The sequence below is a fragment of the Girardinichthys multiradiatus genome, chromosome Y (genome assembly GCF_021462225.1).
Source record: "Girardinichthys multiradiatus isolate DD_20200921_A chromosome Y, DD_fGirMul_XY1, whole genome shotgun sequence".
NCBI classification, from domain to species: domain Eukaryota; kingdom Metazoa; phylum Chordata; class Actinopteri; order Cyprinodontiformes; family Goodeidae; genus Girardinichthys; species Girardinichthys multiradiatus.
Window position 1 is genome coordinate 20,561,188 of NC_061818.1, and position 22,538 is coordinate 20,583,725.

A 22,538-nucleotide genomic window follows, 5' to 3' on the forward strand; every position below is an offset into this window, starting at 1 on the left:
GTAATGGAACTGAGAATCCGATGGAGGCAATGGGGTGGACGAGGGTCGAAGCTCGCCTGACAGCTGGGAGATTCATGAATGGGAGACTTTAAATGAGCCTTGAAGGATCATTGGCTGAGGATTACTGCAGACTTGATGCTGATTGGTTGGCGCGGAGACGCACGGAGAAGCCATTGGATGAAGCTGGAGGAGTGGGTGAGTCTCCCAGATTGAATTTTCGTCATTACTCCATTTGTCAGAACCATAGGAACATGCCTAAGTTCTGTCACATAACATCTGTCTTGTCTTTTTATTTGTGACCTCTTAGCACTTGAAATATATTTTAAGGATGACTATATGCAACTGCCACACCTATTGCAGTCCAGCATCTAAACAACTGAAGGAGTAGTCCTGAAAACGGGGCAAATGCCACTCGATTGCAGTCCATCTTGGGTCACCATGAGCACTCCTGTTATCACTTCCAGGTCAGCGTCACAGTTACCTTTCCGTAAGATTTTATCATTTGTAAATGTGTTTCAGAACTTGTAAAAGTGTTTTCTGAAATGTAAATTTGTTTGTTCAAATGTAAATGTGTTTTTTACATTGTAAATTTGTTTTCTCAAATATAAATTTGTATCAGGCTTTGTAAATTGTTTCAGATTTTGTAATGTTGGTTTGCAACTCCCGGCCAACGTAGGTTTTTGTCACCCCAAGAATATTCATGCCCCCATTTTGTCACCCATTACATAATTTTCTGCTTGCATTCCTGAATTTATAAAAGTGACAGATGTGACCAAACCTCAAGTAAAAATACAAACATTTGGAGGACTTAAATATTTTATTCATTCTTCTGAAAAAGACAAATATTAATCTTATGTAAAAATGCTTCTATAAATTATACATGATTAATATAATTTCCGGCCTGCTCTCATGACACAGCAAAGAAAAAACACACATTTTTGATTTTTAGATAACCACTCAGATCTACCATCTTGCATTCTTACTAGATAACATTAACACTTTGAGCTGTAATTTAGCTCTAATAAATGTAGTTATTAAAAAGCTTGAAATGTAATGCCATATTGTCATGATGTCACAGTGTGATAACTATGATAACAGGTTTGTCCTGATTACTCCAGTAAAAAGCCTCAGCTGAGTAATGTTCCTATCAAATTTTTTTTTCCTGTGAAACGGCATCCTTCAGGGGTCTTTAATTTCACTGCACCTGCATCAGCTGAATGACTGCTGGGCCACAGTGATTCATCGAAACACATTAGGCACAGGTGACTAACAATACGTGAAACAACTGGGTAAAAGGAGTTTGTCTAAATTAGGTATTTATCGAGCAGTCACTAAATGATTAGCAGGAGAACTGATGCTTCATTTACAGGTAAACGGAGTACAAAACGGTTTAATTTTCCTAAATATCATAGCTATTATACTTACAGCCTTAAATGAATCTCAATATGTATTTTTAGAATATAATGGCAGTTTAAAAATACATATGTTGCGAATACAGAGCCTTGCAAAAGTGTTCATACCCTGTGATCTTTTTCACATCTTTTTACCTTACAACCACAATCTTCAATGTCTTTTTTGGGATTTTATGCAAACGAACAACACAAAATAACATTTCAACCTTGGTCAGATGGAGATGGAGGGACTCAGTGAACAGCAATATTAAAGCCTTTCCACAGACTCAATTTTAATTTAGGTCTGGACGTTAACAGGGTAATTCTAACACATTAATATTCTTTGATATTTAGGGTCATTGTCCTACTGGAAGGTGAACCTCCATTTGCAGTTTCAACTCTTTGCAGCTCCAAACAGGTTTTCTTCCAGTCTCATGCTGTTTCTCCCTCTACTCCTTTCCCTCTGACCAGTTTTTGGTTCCTGCTGAAGAAAAGCATCTGAACAGCACGCTGCTGGCACAACTATGTTTCATTCTGGAGATGATGGGTTCAGGGTTATGTGCAGCGCCGTTTGTTGTCATCTAAACAGAGCACTATCTTCCAAATGCTTGATGTGTCCCCCTTACGTGACTTGCAGCAACCTTTATATGAGACTTCTTAAGGCTTTCTTTGAAAATTGGCTTTCTTCTTGCAAAGTGCATGACTAAAAGCTTCCCTGTCAAAATATTCTCCCACTTAAACTGTGGATCTCTGCAGCTCTTCCAGAGTTACCATGGATCTCTTTGTTACTTCTCTGATTAATGCTCTCCTTTCCGCTCGGTTTAGGTGGGCATTCATGTCTTGGTAGGTTTGTGGTTGTGCCATATCCTCCCTATATGTGAATGATAGATTGAAAAGACTGACATATTGTTTTGTAACCAAACCCTGCTTTACTTTCCCTGACCTGTCTGCTGTGTTCCTTTGTCTTCATGATGCTCAGTTTTCTAATGTTATTTGACAAACAAGTTCTTCACAGAGAACTATTTTGTGTTGGTCCATGGCAAGAATCCCCCCCAAAAATATATTGAAATTTGTGATTTTTACACAACAAAATGTGAAAAAGGTCACAAGACAAAAAGAATTTTGCAAGGCACTGTAATTTAAAATCGTTAATGTTACATAAATTTGAATTTAAAACCAGTGGAGATTACATTTTGGAATATTGTCTGAAAAAAGAAAATACAGCAAAAAAATTTTTATCCTAATTCTAAGTAAACCTAACAACTTTTACTTGAGCTACACAAAGTTAAAGGGTTAAAAGATACACAACCAACAGCTTTTTTAAAACTCTGTTCACAATTGATTTCTGTAAAATCACTCATAGCTAATCCAAGGTGTCCGGCTCAGCATCCATGCAGGTTTTCCAGGGGTTACGAGGCATGTGGGGCATGGAGATAAGAAGGAGGGCAGCTCCACTGAGGATGAGCAGGGTGAAGGAGGCGCAGGCACAGGTAAAGGACCAGGAGTAATAGTATTCAATCCAAATGGTCTCGTCGCTATCGATCATTCGCTTGACAGACTGGCGCATCACCTCAACAGAGATGATAATGCAAAGGCCTGCATGCCAAAACAGAGAGGATCTGTTTTGTTGTATTCATCCAATAAAGAGATGCATTAGCTAGAAAATAGGCCTGTAAAAAAATTAGCCTTGTCAACAGAAACTTAAACCAAAAATATAGCAAACTCTGCAACCTGAGGAAAAATACATGGTTATATAAAGATGTATTGTTTGCCATATCTGACCTGCAAAGGCAAAGAACATCCCAGCAGGTCGGAGCAAGTAGTCTCGGCCTTTTCCAAAGGAAAAGATCACACACAGAGTGCCCAGTATCATGAAGAACAGACTGAAGATGGTGATGGCTGCAGCTGAGATATTGTACTCTTGGGAGGCAAAGGAAATAAGAATAAGAAACCAGGGGAGGATGCATAGCTAAGAAGGAAAGAACATCTGAAAAAATCAAGGGCAATCATGTTAAAGAAAAGTGAATGAGATGTGATGGACAAGACAGACAGGATCAGCATGGTGATTAAAAACTGAGACTGTGTAGGATAATTGTTTCAGTATCCAACCAATGTTATGAACCAGATAATTAGTCTTTAAATTAGCCCCACTTAAAAAAAACAACAAAAACAGATCCAAACCGGCAATAATGCCATATCCATGACAGACAAGATGCTGTAAGCTTTTAACGAGATGATTAGAACATGTCTCTCTCTTCCCGCCTCCTCCCTTTTTGTCTGTTTCTCAGACAAAGATCTGCTTTTTGCTTCTATATAGCACTCTAGCTGATATTAGACTGGTCCTATTTCACCTCACAATTCCAGATCTTGAAATATATTTGGTGTAAAGTATTCTCAGTTATTATATGGGAAAACATGTGTTTTTTTCAAAGAGAACAGGTACAAATATTTATAGCATGTGAAAACATCTCCACACGTAAAACATATAGGAAAGTAATGTTCAGTTCCAAGGTACTTTATGATACAATTTAATTTTCACACATGAAACACATGGTGAAAAACATGTGAAAACATTTTATATGTTAAGTATATCAAGTTCAACGCTTTCCCTATGTAACATGTGGAGACATGCGATGAAAAACATTGGACAACAAAAGCGCAAATGAAGTGGCAAAATATTTAAAATGTGAAAGGTACATGTGTTTCCCAAGTAACTACACAATATAGTTTTCATGTGGGAAAACATCTCTCATGTCTAATATACTGTGCATGAAAAACAAATGTTTTACATGTTTGAAAAATTGTTTTCTTTATGGGAGGTTTTTCCACGTTACTACACAACATAATTCTTAAATGTGAAATTTTACTACTTGATATAATTTCCACATATTTAATTTCCACTTTGGTATTAATAAAGTATGAAAAATTTTGACAAAGTGTTCACATATGGAAACTTTATATGTCACATGTTATTAAAACGTATGGCTGGCACACGTGAAACATATGGGAATCCTTTCACATTCAGAATTTGACAATCAAAGTTTACAGAAATCTTAATTGGATATGAGATGAAAGCAGACCGACGGCAGTTGCGGCAATATATACCCGTTTATACTTTAACGAGTGCATGTGTTGCTGACAGCATCGTCTACTAAGGACAGTCACATTAGCATAAAAACTAATGCATTTAATACATCCCTGATAATGGGGGAAACAGTTGTATTTTAGTGCTGAAAAGTGTTTTTTTTTCCAAAGATTACACCCTAACATCTCATAATGCATGACTATTTTGTAATAACTAATCCTTGACATATCAAAAGTAGGCTAAAACAACCTTGGTATGTGGAAAGTAACAATTTTTTTTATTAGTGGCACGTAAAGTAGTTGAACCCCTGAAGTTGATTAGTATATATAACATAAAAGCAGAAAAAAAATATTCAAGTCTACTATTTTTACAATGTAGATTTTTGTCTCTAATGACTTAAGAGGGTAGTTTTGGTAGTTTTTGAGCAGGGCACAAATTGTTTAACAGATTAAAAGTAAATTGTTTTGACAGTGTTTTAAAGGTTTAGAAAAACTAAAAATGAATTCCAAAACTTTGTCAAAAAAGTATTTCTTAAAAAAATTATGTCTCAAGTGGTTTCATCATCTACAGCTTACAATATCATCAAAAGATTCAGGAAATCTGAAGTCATCTCTGCATGTAAGCAGCAAGGCAGAAAACCAACATTGAATGCCTGTGACCTTCGACCCCTCAGGAGGCACGGCATTAAAAACCGACATCATTCTGTAACAAATATTACAACATGCTCTCAGGAAAACTTCAGAAAACCATTGTCAGTTAACACAGTTCATCACTTCCTCTACAAGTACCAGTTAAAACTCTACCTTGCAAAGCGAAAGCCATAAACCAACAACAGCCAGAAATACCACCAGCTTCTCTGGGCCCGAGCTCATCAGAGATGGACTAACGCAAATTAGAAAACTGTGCTGTGTTCACAGTCCACATTTCAAATTGTTTTTGGAAATCATGTCCTGTCCTGTGGGCCAAAGAAGAAAAGGACTATCTGGATTGTGGTCAGGGCAAAGTTCAATAGTCAGCATATGTGATGGTATGCGGGTGTGTTAGTGGCAAAGGCATGGGTAAATTGCACATCTGTGAATGCACCATCAATGCTGAAAGGAACAGCTGAGCTAGAGATTGCTCCAAGCAACATTTTTTTCAGCAAGACAATCCCAAGCAAAATACGATAACGGAGGTGGACTGTTGTACATCACGCAAGAATGGGAAAGAATTTCACATACACAGCTTCAACAATTAGTGTCCTCAGCTCCTAAACGCTTATCGAGTGTTGTTATAAGGAAAGTGATGTAAGTGGTAAACACGCCATGACCCAGTTTTTTCGGGATGTGTTGCAAGCATCAAGTAAGTGAATGTTTGCAAAATGTTAATCATCCATCCTGGTGTTTGTACTGTTTTAGCTGTGTGGAAATGTTTGGTGCTCAACATGCTGTAGGTTTGATTCCATCTTCCTCCACCACCATTTTAGCGTCTTTAGGTAAGTGTTAGGGCTTGAGCAACGGACGAACCCAGAATGCAGACTAGCAGGCAGCATGATGGTAAGTGGAAAAATATTTAATAACAAAAAAAAACTCACTCACAGGAGGTGACGGCAAAAACAGACATGGGCAGGCTGGCAAGACAGGCTTGGTGAGAACAGCAGGACATGAGCATGAATTGAAAACAAGACATGACATGAGAAATGTTTCTGCGATGACTAACTAAACAGATGTGTATATATGGAGTGAAAACCAGGTGGAGCAAGGAGACAGATTAACTTTGAGCAGGTGAACCAAATAAACTTAATTGACAGACAGAACAAAACGTGGCTGTGGCAAAAACAGGAATTCAAGAATACAAACTAATAAAAATCAAACTAGAAAAACATCAAATCAAAGCATAACCAGAAGCCCAATCCAAGAAAACAACTTAGCAAAACATGAATACAAAAACTAAAGCATGACCAGGAAAACAAACAGAAGAACGATTCAAAACTTCAACTGTGAAAAAGATATAAAGAAAAAACCCAAAACAAAAACCAAACAACCCCAAATCATAACAGCAAGGTGCTGACTTGTACTGTTAAAGCATTTTGTAGCAAGTATGACTGGAAAAATGCTAGATAAGGTTCAAGCTATTTAAATGTAATTCAGTGGGGTTTATATGTGCATTGCGCATACATGCCCAGTGGTTTCACAAGAGAATGTGTTTCACATATTAAATCATCAGAATGTACCAAACCATGTTTTCTTATGTGCAAAACATGAATTTTTACATGTGTTTTAAATTTCTCACGTACTTTAACCATGTGAAATTTAACACGTGCTTAATCACGCTCACTTTTGATCACATTTCCTTCAGTGTGTTTTTAAAGTAATATGTTTATTTTCCATAAATGCCAGTTTTATAGAAAAAAATAGAAATTTGTGTTTTTACTGAACATTTTAGTGAAAACTGAAATGCATCAATTTATAATATTTTTAAGCATGTTTGTGCCTAAATTATTTTATTTGCTGTGTCCAGTTTTTTTTTTCTTTTCAAAGTATGAATATCTTTGGTTCTGTTTACTGGGAATTAATCAGTCTGGTAAAATCTTTTTCAGAGTTTTGTTCCTGTTGAATATTGGTACTTCACACTTTTTGGACTACAAATAGGAGACAAAAGGTTTGCAGCACCAAGCTCTCGTCCCTTAAAGTATTTCTTTTCAAAATTCATGTGCTGATAACAACATATCAGATTCAGTTTTTGGCTGGCTTCTCTTGGATTTGTTTTTTGTTATTTCTTAATTTGTTGGCTTTCTGTAATATTTACCTTTGCTTTGTTGGAAAGCCATTAACATTTAAAGCAAACTTATTTTTTTGTGTTATTAGTAACAAATTCGCTTTTACATTATAAATATTATTATTTAGATATTATCATTAAATGTTATTAATTATCTTGATAATGTTACACCATAGCTAAAAATAAGCACATTTATTTTATTTATAACTAAATGTAGAGTAAGAATGTCAATTAATGACAGTTTATTTGAATGTATGGTTTTTAACTGAAACCATTCATCAAGATATTACTATTTCTTTCACTTTTCTTTGTATTATGAATTAGACAAGAAAACACATAGGATAAATTGGAACCATGGCATTTAGACCGTTTTGCCATTATGAGATATTTGTGTTGAAAGAGCAATACGCTCCAAATTGCCCTCTAGTTTCCAGCTGGAGTCCTCAATGTGGCACCAAAATTTGTTGACATGTTCAAACATTTATGACATAACAGAGTATATAATCAGATGTCCACTATCTGCCTGCCTTACTGTGTTCTGTCTTTTCCCCTTTTATTTTATTAGATGTTTCTGTTCAGCATAGACAGTGTGGTGCTGTGGTACTTTGTGGTCTGAGTTAGTAAAGATACACCCACCTTTCTGGGTCTTCACTTCAAAAACTTCAGCTTCTTCACCCGATGTGAAGTGTTTGAAGTAGGAGCAGTTTTTTGCTGCAGAAGAAAAGACAGTGACGACAACAGAAGGAGAAGAATGAGGGATTAAAGGCAGAAAATGATTAAATACTTATTCACCACCAGCTATTGTGTTGTAATGTAAACTCACAATGAACCTCATAGGTGAGCTTAAAATTACACAGACGTTACTCAAATTTGAAGTGCCAACAGAATTAATACCTGGAACCTTTTCACGTTATATCACTTTACAACCACAAACTTTACTATATGTTATTTGTATATTTTACGTGACAGACCAATGTTTCATTTGCAGTGTGCTACAATCCATTTAAATGACACAGTCAACATGTGGAAGAAGGTGCTCTTGTCAAATTACATTTTCACCGGTAATGGAAAACTAACACTGCTCTCAGTCCAGCCCCGTAAAACTTGTTTAGAGCCGCAAATGTTACATGACCCTTTAAAAAAAGTCAACTTACAATTTTTGATAAATATCTACTATCGGAAATTTGTTTTCATTTTTAAAGGACCACCATTTTATTTCTAGATTTTAAACAGATAAATAAACTATTGCAAAAAGAGGATGGATTGTGATGGTTGTGATGTTGATATTTGCAGGAAATGATGTAAAAAAAAACCAAAGCCATAGTTTCTAACCTAATGAGGAGAAAAATAGATCTAAAACATAACACTGGTACTTTTATTAAGTTTAAAGGAGCTGCTTGCCAGACATCTGACCCCTGAGTGTCAATCTTAGTGGTACCTTTAGTGTGTATTCTTGAAATTGTTCAGCCTTGAAGGTTCTAACCTTGTCTTCTCCTCCTTTGTTTAAGGCAATTTCTAGTAGCCTCCTGGTCTTCACTCCTGCTAAGCAAGGCTCCTAACCCATGCTCCCTGGTTCAATAACCTCCTGGATCTCAACACGACTACCGGCACACCCAAGGCTCCTCACTGGCTCTACACTCCAGAAATCATTTCAGCCTCCCTGGATGCAGTTATCTCCCTCCAGCCTGGACCTCCGTTCCCACCAGTAAGTAAACCATTTCGCACTGTTAACTCCTTACCCTGTGCATCTTTTCCACCTTCTCTCTCCTCCTTCCCTCAGTGGCACACCAGACTGAATCACTGAAGCCTCCTCCAGATCCTGTGTGACTAACTTTTCATAATAAACTGTTGAACTTTACCAGTTTCCTGAAAGTTTCTGCATGTGGGTCAGAAAGCTATCTGACACTGTGACAGTTAGTACTGCAAGGTACTGTAAAAACCCATGGGAAAATCATACAGGTAGATCTAAAAAAAATTAGAATATCATGCAAACGTTAAATATCATCTTTCAATTCAAAAAGGGAAACTTGTATATTATATTGATTCATTGCACATACAGTAAAATATAGTCTTCTTGTAATTATGGTGTTTATGGCTTGCAGATAATAAAACTTCCAAAATTCTGTGTCTCAGAAAGTTAGAATATAGCATAAAACCTATTTCTGAAAAGCACTTGTAATCTATAAATGAAATGTAATGGCAATATCATGGCCAACACAATTATGAGGAAGACTGTTGACTATCCAGAAGGTCATAAAAGGTCATTGCTAGAGAAGCTGGTTTTTCACAGAGTGCTACATCCAAACATATTCATAAATTGTTGAGTGGAAGGAGGGTGTGGTAGGAAAAGGTGCACCAGCAACAGAGATAACTGCAACTCCTTAAATCCATTAAAGTATTTGGGGTAGCTTTACAAAGAGTGCATTGAGATGGGAGTGAGCAGCTCAAGAGCCAATATGCACAGATAAATCCTAGGCATAGGCTTCAAATTTTGGATTCCTCGTGTAACGCTTCTCCTGAAGCAGAGACATCAACAGAATCATCTTATCTGTACTAAGGAGAAAAAGAACTGGATTGTTGCTCGGTGGTCCAAAGGTCCTCTTTTCAAATGAAAACAAAGTTCGCATTTCATTTGAAAATCAAGGTCCCAGTTTCTGAAGGAGTGCAGAGGCACAGAATCCACTTTTCTTGAAGTCCAGTGTGAAGCTGCCACAGTCAGTCAGGATTTGGAGTGTCATGTCATCTGCTTGTGTTGGTCCACTGTGTTTCCTGAAATCCACAGTCTACACAGCCATCTACCAGGAGATTTTAGAGCACTTCATGCTTACAAGCTTCATGGAGATGGTGATTTCATTTTCTACCAGGACGTGGCAATACAGTCAATACTGCCAAAGGTACCAAAAACTGGTTCAATGACCATGGTGTTACTGTCTTGATTGACCAGAAAACTGGCCTGACCTGAACCCCATAGAAAATCAGATGACCTGAAGCCCGCTATCAAAGCAACCTGGGATTCCATTACACCTCAGCAGGACCATGGGTTAATCCGCTCCATACCACTACGCACTGATCCAGTAATTTATGCAAAACGAGGCCCACCAAGTACTGAGTACATAAAAATGAACAGACATTTCAGAAGCCTGATATTTTTGTTTAAAATATACTTTCTTATTGATCCTATCTAATATTAAAATTTTCTGAGACACTGAATTGTAGGTTTTCATAACCTGGCAGGCACTTATGGAGATTAAGAGCTCCATTTTACAGACTTCCTCAAAACCAGTAGACACAAAAGTGTCCCAACTCATATAATCATGCCAGTTTGACTATCTAATTTTTGGAAGAAATGTTTGAAATACCTCACCTGGAATGTGCCTACAAGAAATTCTTGATTGATGCCCCAAACCAGGGAAAGGAGGTTACAATTCTCAAGGGTGTCGTGAATGATTTAAGTGTTTCCCCACTTGAACATGGCTGATTTCAATGAATGGGTCTTTAACAAGCTACTTAAGATATGGTGACAGTGCTGAGGGGATAATGAAGCAGGGATAAATCTAAAATATACAGGACACTGTTTCCCAAGGAATGGATTTTCCACAAAAGATCAGCAGTTACATCACTGTAATCTTCATCTTTTTAGACCATCACATGAGAAGCCCAATGGAAAAAACTGACATCCAGAGCTTGAACAAGTGGCTTATACTCAAAGATCAGAAGATCTTTCGAATAAAAAAAAAATCCTTACTTTCTGGCCAGCCTGGCTTTTTCCTCCAAGTTACCTTTTTCTTTCTTTGAACAAGAACAAAATCCCCCAACTCCCTGTTTCATCTATCTGAGGAAGTCACTTACTCCTAACTTAAAGCTTTTAATCCAATCTCTATTGACTGACAAACCTTCAAACACTCAGCTCATAACCTCACGAGTTAAAAGACAAAAAAATGTCATCTGCAAAAAGAATCAATATATTTTCTTAGGTATTCCCACCTTGGTCAATCAATCCATCAATCAAACCAAGGTGGTGAACAGAATGAACGGCAAAAATTGATTTGGTGGTGTAGTCAAAAGACGGGGAAGGTTTATCAAACTGAACCTTTAAACAAATAGATGGTGTCCATTTTTACATGTATACTTTAAAAAGCGCCCTGCTAATACATAGGCAAACACCTCAATTTAACAGCAAAAATAAAGCACATAAGCGGTACCCATCCAGCCCTCGTAATTACCGTAGATTTTTAAGTAACCAAGGTCACAGAATGTTTTTCCTGTTCTTAATACCCGAGAAAAATAGGCATGATCATGATTGTATATTTAAGTTACACTTTTTTTTTTCTTTTTTCTTTTCTGTGTATGTTTGAGAATCAAAACCACAGAAGGAAAAAGAGAGACGAAAGCCTCAAGCAGAGATAAATCACTGTAAAGAAGGAAGGAAAGGAAGGAAAGAAATTTTTAGGACTCACAGTTTAACAATATTCAGACACTGTAGTTTATTTGGAAATATGGCTATTCTTTGTGCATTTTTAAGCCTTTTCGGGCCACTGGATCCTGTATTAAAAATTTGCTGCATGGTTAATTGTATAGGCAACAATAGTTTTTCAATAGCAAGGTCCTTACCATAAACTGTTACATTAGCCCATGCAAACAACTCCTAGGAATCCAAAACTTTAAGAATTCAAGTATTCTCAGTCAGTCTTTTTCTATTAAACCTCCTTTTCCACCAGTCAAGTAAAGGTACATTTCCCTGTCAGGTTGTTTGACGTCAGTACTTTAGGGTATACAATTTTGGGGGAAATTTACTGCTTACAAATTATTTTGGCTCAAAATCACATACTGTGTCTTCCACACTTCTACATTTATAAAAGAAATAACTTGCACAACTACAGCAGATCCTTTTGGCTGTCTGATCACAGTATGTCCACCACCACTTACAAATCCCAGCAGTGTTTCTGTAACTTGCTATCATTTCAAAATAAATCATCAAATCATTTCTGACATCCATGTTGCCTGGATTCCAATTCACTCTGCACATATTTCTTCATGAAGAAGAATTAAGCGTTCGCTGCATTTTGGTTGCTGAGCCATCAGTATTTTGACCAGAGGGTTTCGATATCCTCCACAGCGGTGAAGAAATGATTCTGGAAAGGAGCAGGTTTTTTCTTCGCATCCATCTATGTGTCATCTTTAAAGGCATCTGGGAGAAGACGAATGTTGATGAAGACCTAAAGGCCAAGCAAGTGTTCCTTCTGTTCTACACTTGCCACCCTTCCTTGCTGAGATTAAACCCATAAAGCAGACAGGTGCTTTCTCTGCCTAGTGTTTGGTGTCTGCATATAGTGTGACTGTGTGTGTGTGTGTGTGTGTGTGTGTGTGTGTGTGTGTGTGTGTGTGTGTGTGTGCGTGTGTGTGTGTGTTCCTGTCTTGGCATCACAGTGAGAACCATTTTCCCAATTTCACCATCAAATTGAGGACCGTTTGTACCAAAGTGAGGACATTTTGCTGGTCCTCACGACCTATTTTGCTAATTGTTAGGTTTAGGACTAAGGTGTGAATTGACTTTAGGTTAAGGTTATGGTTAGGCATGCACTGGTAATGGTTAGGTTTAGGGTTATTGTCAGGGTTAGGGCATAGAAAGGGTTGAAAATGACTGAAAATCAATGGAAGTCAATGGGAGTCAACACATGGTCCTCACTACATATAGCAAAACAAGAGTGTGTGTGTGTGTGTGTGTGTGTGTGTGTGTGTGTGTGTGTGTATGTGTGTTTGTGTGTCCACGAGGCAACAGAGGAGCAGTTTAACCATGATGAGAAGGAATCAATAAAAGGGGTAACCTAGCAACAGGCTGCTGCCGGCTAGTTCTATCTGTTTACTCATGTAAAGGCATATATAAAGAGGACTGTGCATACATACGTCTGTGCATGTGCATGTTAGGTATGGATATGCTGGCCCTCTAGAAAAGTGGAGGCAGGGTCACAGTGCAGCTGAGATGTACAGATATATTATTTTCATTAGTTCTTTTCTAATTTGCTGTCTGCACCTTTGGGGCCAAGCTAATCTAAGCTAATATGTGTTTGGGTTCAGCTATATTGTTTTCTTTATTCTTTATGAAACCAATTTTCTGACTAGCATACAAAAATAAGAAAAAAATAGTTTGGATGTGCTTTAAATGACAAAAACACTTTATTTTATCGAGATTGATTAAGACTGAAAAATATCATAATTGCTAGCTGAGAGCAAAATGTTTTTCCCATAAACTGTGGCATAGTTAAAAATATCATTCCGGCTAGTACTTTTAAAAGGGATATCATTAGGGATATTATTTGAATAGGCACAACCATTGAGTCACAAAAGTACACTCTTGATCCTTGGGAGCAGCATTTCTTTTTTATGTTTTTTTTGTTTTGGAAACTGGGGGGGACATAAGGCTTGAAATGTTTTGCTCTGATGACCGTGGAAGCATAGATTACAAAACTTTAAAGGCCAGTATACCTAACAAAAGATTATAGGGAGTTATTAACTATCCAATCTTAACAAATAAAATCTGTTTTATTTGTGCGAATATTCAGTCTTACTCTTTTATAACCTTTTGTTGATGTTAAAATGACATGTTTACTGTGTCATACATGACATTTCGCTTTCTTTGGCTTTTTCTTGCCACTCGACTAAAAATCAAGAGATTTCTGGAGCTCCTCCAAAGTTACTATCGGCCTCTTGGCTGCTTCTCCAATTGGTGCTCTCCTTACAGTGTGTGTCAGTTTAGATGGTTGGGTTTGTGTGGGTAGCTTTATAGGTGTTCCATATTCTTTTTGTTTTCTAATGCTGGATTGAACAGTGTTCTTTGAGATGTTGACAGCTTGGAATATTGCTTTATAACATAAACATGCTTTAAACTTCTCCACATCTACATCCCAGACCTAGCTTCTGTGTCCCTTGACCTTCATGATGTTGTTTTTTCATTGATGCTCTCTAACAAATGTCTGAGGCCTTCACAAAAGAAACTTTGGAAGTCCAATAGTTGCACAGATTTCCATGTAGGGGTATTAAAAAAAAGAGGACTAAATCTAAACCTACAGCATACCTACAGATTGTTATTTGTAAAATTAGAAGAAAACTATATATTATTTTCTGGCTACTTCACAATTTTGTCTTACTTTCTGTTGCCCTATCACATAAAATCTCAATCTAATATATTCCAATTTTTTGTTTTAATATGATAAAACTCAAAAACATTCAAGGGGTTGTAGATGAATACCTAAGGAATTGAGCCCTCAAGCTAAGCCTGGAGCATATTACAACGCTGGGAGTGAAAAAACGCAAGGTACGCAGGTTTGGACCATGCTTAGTAACAGTCGAAAACTACAGACTAAGGGAGACCAAATATGGAGCGTGTGTGCTTGTACAGAAAGACTGTCCTTAAAGTCAGAGCTATATGATGGAAAATGCCAGATATGTTATTGTATATGTGCTGACAGGAAGTCTATAAAAGAGGCTGTGTCTAAAGATCAACAGATTCCTCCATATTGGCGTACCAATCTGTAACTTTTGATGTGAGCCTGGTTGAAATAAAAATCCTCTTGTTCAACAAGTCTGTGTCAACAGAGTCCTTTCCTGAAGCTCTCATGCATTCGCAGTTTGCCTCATAGATAACAGGGTATAAATAATTTTACAAGGCAGTGTAATAATGTAATATTTTTTTTTTTTTTCAGGACTTGCAGATAACAAATAAGTTAAAACAAAAAGAGTCAAGAGAAAAAGCTACATATTCGGTTACTAATTCATCTTCAACTGAAAAATGGCTGGAAGAAAAGATAAACAAAAGGCAAACATTCAGATTTGTTTTAGTAGTTCAATCGCTTACAGCATAAAAGTTAGAATACTTTCCATTAATTTCACTGTTTTTCTTTTCTTGGCTTCAGACTGACAATATCTCGTAAAACTTACTGGAAAAGGTTAAAAACAAATATGGTAGGATTGCCCCTCCAAACAGTAAACATTTACTGAGAAGGAGAACATCTGGGTCCGTATCATCGACCTTGCAGTCTTGCTAATGGGGAGATTTAGTTCCAGAGGGAGGATGATTAAAGTAAAGTGTCGCCTGTCATTTTAGTTTCACCTCTTTCCATTAAACTCTCATCTTCTCTCTTTGATGTGGAGCCTCCGATTTACCATCTACCTTCTCCACATTTTCCACCAGCAACTTTGTTTCAGTCTGTTCCACATCATCTCACATTTGTTCTTTGTTATGTTTTTTATTTATCCTGTCCCAAAATTCTTGTAAGTTCTTATATTTCTTTATTTTTAAGTGTTTTGCCTAAAGTCTGTGAGGTGGTTCTTACACAGAATGACTGACTGGTTCAGGGTCAGTGTGAAAAGCTTGCACAGTGGTGAATGAAGAGCTATTCCATCAGGAGCTCCGGTAAATGGGACACAACAACTCAACAGAAACCTCCCTTCCTGTGAAAGCCGACCTTTCATAATGACTGTCAAATGGTGATGGTCTGGGTTATATATAGATACATATATATATATACATATATATTAAGAGAGTAATTCAAACTGTAGCTGTAAGCATGTTGTGTTATTATAGGTGGAGTCCAGCCCCTCACCTGCTCTCTTGTTTGGTTTTCCACTCAAAGCACGCAGCCGACACACGAGAGAGGGAAATAAATGGGTGTAGAGAAGGTGAAAAGGCTCAAGGGCAAATTGGTGCTTCTGAGTGTAAGATCAAAGTGCTTTGGGTCGGAAAAAGAAAAGCAGAAACTAGAAATATTATATGTAAAGATGTATTCTAGGCACACTTTCTTTCCACTAAAGGAAAGAAAGAAGCTCTAAAACACATTTGATACTAAACTTGTCTCCGCTGCCTCTTCCAGCACGTATGCATATGAACATGCACATGCACCCAAAAGCTCCATTTATGCTCTTTATTTCCCAGCCGTGCTGCATGATGTGCTCCATAAAGGGTTTGTTTGATTTTTACAGCACTCAAGCTGTCATGCGTCACTTGCAGGAGGCTAATTTTGAAAGCCGTTTGGGTTCACAGTTTAGTTGCTGTTGTTACACAACCACTTATCAAAAGCAATGTAGATAGAGATGAGTGTTTGTGTACTGTCCTCTTCACGACTAACACCCTCGTCTTTTAGGAAAATGTTAGTCCAATCACTATTGCGTGTGTGGGTATATGATTCATAAAGGATGTAATCTGTGAGAGCACACATCATTGGTCACAACACTGTGCTTTACTTGCAGTCAACACAGTAAACTGGGAAACATAAACTAAGCAACTGGCTTTAAACCAGTTTATCAAAATGTACATTAAAGTTCTGTGGGTCCGGAGAACAAAACAGACAAATGTACTGTATGATTTATATATATAATGTGCTGTTGCTGTACTGTGTTACACATAATAGATATTGAATGTAACTAATAAGAACTGAACTAGTAGTTTTTGCAATTGCACAGTTTATTCCCACCATGACATGATGATGTAATTTACATTTAGTCTATTTCAGATCTTAATTTTTAACCAAAAAGGGAAAGTTAAGCCCAGAACTATTCACATCTATGGCAAATTTAGATTAAAAGTTCTTTTCATTCCAACAAGAGGTTAGTTTCTGATCCTAAATGGCAAACATTTGTCCAAAAGATAAAAAGACAAAGTTCAATTGATTTGACTTTGAAATGGAAAATCTTTTTTGATTTCAATTTCTAAAACATGGTATGTTAAAATTATTCATATATTTCATGTTTAAAAAAAATCTCTATTCAGTGTGAAATTATCAGTTCCGATTTTGATCATTTCAAGTATTTCAGATTTTGAGCTAGATATTATCAAATGTAGTCCAGACGCATTAATAACATTGTAATAGGCCTTCAGTTTGGTGTCGATTGAAAGCTCTGGACCAACTTTAGCATCACTAGCTACTAACGGTTAGTCAGTTGTGGTGTTCGTACCGTCAAAACGTTCGGATCCTGTCTATAACTTTATCACCAGATAGTCATTCTACCAAATACTTGAAATGTTTCCAACTCTGTCAACACGAACAGGCCAGTTTGATTTTTTTTGTATTTCATAATAAGAGTGTCAAACATGGAAACAGTATGTTAAGCTTAAAGCTATCACCTTCAGATCTGGGGATCATAATGATAGCTTGCATTTACTTCACTAGACAAAGTTACATGCTGACAACAACAGGATGGTTCTTCCTGAGACAGACTTTATTTTGATGATAAATATCGTGCCGTTTAAGTAAAATTAATGCAGTTTTTGTGTCCTTTTTTGTCCTTGAGAGATACATTCTCTAAATAGGGGAAACAGCAGACCTCCCCACTCTACATTTGTCAAAAACAAGTTTTATTTATTTTGTTGTTCTTGGTCTGAGCGCTAATTTTCTTTATCTCTTTGTTGCCACCATTCGAAATGGGAGTTTTATTGTTGCTAATGACACACACAGGCACAGTGGTCACAAAAATATTGCCAGCATGTGGGCGTCTGCAGAGAATTGTGGCAAAATATGTGTGGCATAGACTTCTAAGCTGAGCAGACTGGAAAGTACGAAATCATCATTACCCTTCAGCTCAAATCCATGACTGTTCATGGATGGCAAAGAATAATTGTGGGCATTAGTTGCTCACAGTTTAGCCACACTGTGAACATGCTTAATAATAATCAAGTACTGTGTATATACTCTGTATTGCAATGTATTTACCCATCAGCGTGATTCGTTCTTTAATGACAATGCCTTTAAAGTTCCTACTTGAAAGTAAATGAGCAAGTGAGCACTTTGTTCATTTACCTTTCCTTCCTACTCGATCCCTCTAAAACACGGCATAGAAAATGAGCAGCTTTTAAACCACACTCAAAGCATATTTGAGATTAAGGAAAGTGGAATAAAAGGTTAAACAAACATAAGGGAGACCACAGATTTTCTCATGGGAAAAAAATGGATTGCCAATCGATTCCAATAAGTAGACTGTACATATCAGATGAGATGTTTAAATGGATCCTCTAACAAAACTAAGTCCATAAAAGAAAACTTATAGAAATGTACTGAAGGTGAAGGCCCAGCTCTAACAGATCAATATGTAAAATGCATAATTATTTTTCCATCACCACAATGATTTCTATAGTACTTTAAACTAAAATGATGAAGGATATAAAAATGCAACATAATCCAAAATGCATAGCACGCGCAAATCACAGCCCTGAAAATTTAGTATACAACCAAAAGTACAACCTTCCTATCAGGAACATTTTCCACGTATTCCACGTAATCTGCTTTCATCCCAGTGGGAATTGAAAGGGGTAGCGAATAGCTCCAGAAAACAATTCACAATCCTGAAAAAGTTTTCCCGAAGTCAAAAGCAGCCATTTTGTTAGTTTCTGCTTCAAATTAGGAACTTCCCCAGTGTAAGGAAACCAATGACAATGATTTAACACTCTTGCCACTATAAAGAACTATCAACACTGGTAGCAAATGAGCTGTTTAGGTAAAATGAGCCTATAAATCCCTAAATAAAACCTTTAAGCTTGAAGCAATCTCAAAATTTTCATAGTTACTTGGAATAAAATTGACAGAAAGATAAGAAACTACTTTTACTCATCTACCACCCATGGGAAAAACAATAGTTTACCTCCTTGTTCCAATCTGAATTTTGCAAATCCAAGTAGAGAATCTTTAAGAAATTATGTTGTTTCTTTAAAGAGCTTTCCTGTGTCTAAAACTCTGCATAACTGGTGCAGCCCACTGGAGTCATATAGGAACTAAATGAGCATGAGCAAACCAGCAAACAACCTGATAAAATTTGAGCGGAGCACACAAACTACTTACCCAAGTTAAAAGTGAAAATAATTAAGGCAGAGAAAGCAATTATGAGTAATGGAAAGCTAAAATGAGAAGTATCAAGATCAGCGGTGCCATGTGAGGAAATTAACGTCCTAAAATGAAGCAGGAAACAAGCTACAAGCAAAACCAAAGACCATGACATGTAAGTCTGCTTGGGGGTTTCTGTCTAATCACAAACCTGATGAGAAAAGCATATAAGAAAGGACTCGGGGCAATCTAGAAAGATTGTGCAAAAAATATTGGTCAAAGACTCTTTTCTGTATTCTCCAAAACTCTGAAATGTTAAAAGAGAAGGCAAGACAGAAAGTTTTTTAAGCTTATTGCACATGTTTACCAGGGAGTTCAGTGATATGCAGGGTGCCTTGTGATGACATCCTCGTAAACTGATTAATTTGTCAAACTGTGAGACTGTCAGTTACAATTTCGGTCTTATATCCTATTTCTTATTTATTCCAAAATGCTCAGTATCTCTGTCTCAACAGAGGTATCCCTGCCTACGTACCACTTCTGCTCTCTTCTCTCAATTTCTTTCATTCCTCCTGAGTCTCTCAGGTGTACTCTAACTCATGACCTGGGGCGGAAAGCCACACTTCATTAAGCCCTGTACTGATCCTGAGGTGCTGGAGAAGCCAGAGGCAAAGTCAAAGGGGCTTGTTCTGCCAGGAGAGAACCCTTGTAATTAAAGCTATGAAGCTAATTTAGATGAAAATATCTTTAAAGATACAAGTTGCAATAATTTCACTTTTTTTGTTACTTACTATATGCGATACCATCCAGTTATTCCAATCATCCAATAATTTAACCACAAAGTAATAAATGCTTTCCTTAAGAATTGCACTCTTGAAAGTTTCTCATATGATTTGAGCAAAGCTTGTAAAGAATCTGTTAAAAGGCAAGATAAGCAAGTTGAAATCTTACATTTTACCCTAAAGAGAGTCTGATTATGACATGACAAAAGATCCATGTAGTTTTATGCCAAACAGAAAGTCTTTGCGCTTCTTTAGCCGTGATGCGTCGAAGAGATGCTCATTCATTTCGGCTGCTCTACTGTGCTTAATTGGCAGATTCTTCAGCAAGTTCCTCTGTGGAAGATATAGATGGTTCATAGAGACGCTGGCCATAGTGACCTGTGAGGCATTAAGTCCAACCACTTATTCATGTTTATGTTCTCGTGAACGTCTGCACACATGCCAGCAAATGTGCTGGCACATGGGAGGATAAAAGCAGAAGAAGGGGCAGATCCACAGATTAAAGAGGGTTTGCTACTCCAAGGGTGAACTTGGCATTGATATGACCCAAATAACTCTTTGATTTCCTCAGAAATTATCCTTTAATGTATTCTTAGCTGTTGAAGCAAATGTGGTTAGTAATATGAATCACTTTTGTTTATTAAAAATTAGTAACCGTAGATTATTAAAATGTACCCGTTTAGTCATGTCTAGAAATGCAACACCACAGATTTTATGCCACAATAAATGATCATAATAACAATAAATACAACTTCATGATATGAACCTTAAGCACAAGGACTAAAAGATATTCACAGATGAAGTTTTCATTTAATGATTTCAGATCGGGATGCTCCATACCTCCAGGTAAGCTGATGGGGCCACATCCTTTGCCCTGAGGGTCTTCTTTCACCATGAAGATGCTCTTCTTGCAAAGCCTCCAGAGGCCAAAGTGGGCCGCCTCACATGTGGCGTTGAGCCTCTCCACCCGGGGGCTCAGGACAGCCCAGTGGTCGGTCACCACTGCAGCCAGCATCGCCGACATGCCCACCATGATCACCACAGATATGATCTTGACCTTTGTTGCCTGCTCTTCAAACATGTTGCTGCTCAAAGTTTGTACGCACTAAGCCGTAGGGGTGTGTGGGTCTGTGCACGTGTTTGCCACCAGTTTGCGTCAGTTGTGCAAGTGATTGCGTAGACTGCAGTGGAAGGTGCTCCTGTTCTTCTTTGTCTTCAGTCCTTGACATCGAACATTGTCTCCGGATGTTTTGCTGCCTTCACCACACTGCTGATGTCTTCTTTTGTCTCTCCTGCTCTTCAAGGTTCTCTCTTTTTCATTCTCTGCCTTGTGCCTAGTGGTTGGTAAAAAGAGGCCAGATAACAGTGCCCTAGTTTCTGCCTCTCTTCCTCTCCCTCTCTGCTCGCCTTTGGTAAACTGAGGTCATTCACTTAAACGACAAAGATGTACCTGGATCTTTTTATGCCTAATACATCAATACTTTTTAACAACGCATTTGGGGACAGTGTTAGAGCAAGACTGGGCTCTTTGATTTAAAGTTTCAACATATTTTTTTAACTCTGAGTGTTTCCCTGCAGTTCTAACAACATCAAAGCCATCTGATTAGGAACAACCCGTATTTTCTGACATCAATCTTCAATAAATCATCACTGTGCCAAACACTTATCAATCCATCTTGTATCTGGAACATTCTCTGTCACGTCTCTCTCGTACTCTTATTTAGTCCAATCTTGCTCAGTTGTCTCAAGCGCCATGTGCCATAGGACGTCTGGGGAGGAAGAGATTTCCTTTATTAGTTTCAGTCTGAAATGGCTGATCTACTTCACAGCCAATCAGCTGTCAAGATTTAAAACAAGGGCCCCACCTGATGCCACCAGCTGATCCAGATTTTTATGACAGAAAAGGGGTTTTTACTTCACACCTGTAGAATCTGATATTTATTCAGTTTACATTGTTCAAAATTATGTGGAAAATTATATATGGGAAAATTATCTGCATATTTATACTCAACATTTATTAATTTAACTCGAGTATCGTAAACGAAATGTCCTTTGAAAGTCTGAAATCATACAGGTAGCTGAGTTTTCAATTATTACCAGTCATCAGGGGTTTGTTACTAAGAATTTTTTTAAACATGATAGATCTAAAGTGCACAATAGACATCTTTCCTGTAAATCTCCCTGCATAAATGGACAAGATTTTTATAGACCACTGTGCCCCACTTTAGATGGGACTCTGGCCCATTTTCAGCTCTGTCACTGCTTACACAGCTCTGGGGGTTTTTTATACTTTAAACTTTGAGATATTTAAAGCAAAACATAAAGTCAAGAGGACACAAAATACAATCCTGGAATGCAGTGTCTTGCAAAAGCATTCATACCCCTTAAACTTCCCTGCAGTTTGGAATCTTACAGCCATAAACTGCAGTTTATTTTTATATGATCATATGTAATAGACCATTGTAAAGCGTGTATAAGAAAAGAAAAAGATAATTCATGGTTTTCAAGATTTATACACTAATATAAATCCGAAAAGTTTGGTGTGCATTTATATTAAGCCCCCTTTACTCTGACACTACTAAATAAAGCTCAATGCCTTCAAATTCACCCAATAAGCAAACAGTCCATTTGTGTGTAATTTACAGTCAGTATAAAAACATCTGTTCTGACAACGCCTCAAAGGCTTATTAGAGAACACTCATCCATTTTCCATCCC

General features: G+C 37.3%; 1 protein-coding gene and 1 long non-coding RNA gene across 2 annotated transcripts; one reads left to right on the top strand and one right to left on the bottom strand.

Moving 5' to 3' along the window:
- Positions 1-807: 807 nt before the first annotated feature.
- Positions 808-21,374, bottom strand: LOC124864625 (voltage-dependent calcium channel gamma-1 subunit-like). Its single transcript, XM_047359475.1, has 4 exons — positions 20,663-21,374; positions 7,870-7,944; positions 3,174-3,311; positions 808-2,987 (listed from the first exon to the last, which is right to left on the bottom strand). Exons 1-4 carry the CDS (start codon positions 20,901-20,903, stop codon positions 2,755-2,757), a joined length of 687 nt encoding a protein of 228 aa, XP_047215431.1. The 5' UTR covers positions 20,904-21,374; the 3' UTR covers positions 808-2,754.
- LOC124864627 lies at positions 5,785-9,091 on the top strand. Its single transcript, XR_007037327.1, has 3 exons — positions 5,785-6,011; positions 8,742-8,938; positions 9,014-9,091. It is a non-coding gene; the product is annotated as an uncharacterized LOC124864627 (long non-coding RNA).
- Positions 21,375-22,538: the final 1,164 nt, after the last annotated feature.

Bases quoted from the DNA above. Each gene is read 5' to 3' on its own strand.
- LOC124864625 (XM_047359475.1), bottom strand. From the start codon at position 20,903: ATGTTTGAAGAGCAGGCAACAAAGGTCAAGATCATATCTGTGGTGATC. The intron at 7,945-20,662 runs GTATGGAGCATC...TTTCTTCTGCAG, and splicing joins CCCCATCAGCTTACCTGGAG to CAAAAAACTGCTCCTACTTC. The intron at 3,312-7,869 runs GTGGGTGTATCT...TTGCCTCCCAAG, and splicing joins TGAAGTGAAGACCCAGAAAG to AGTACAATATCTCAGCTGCA.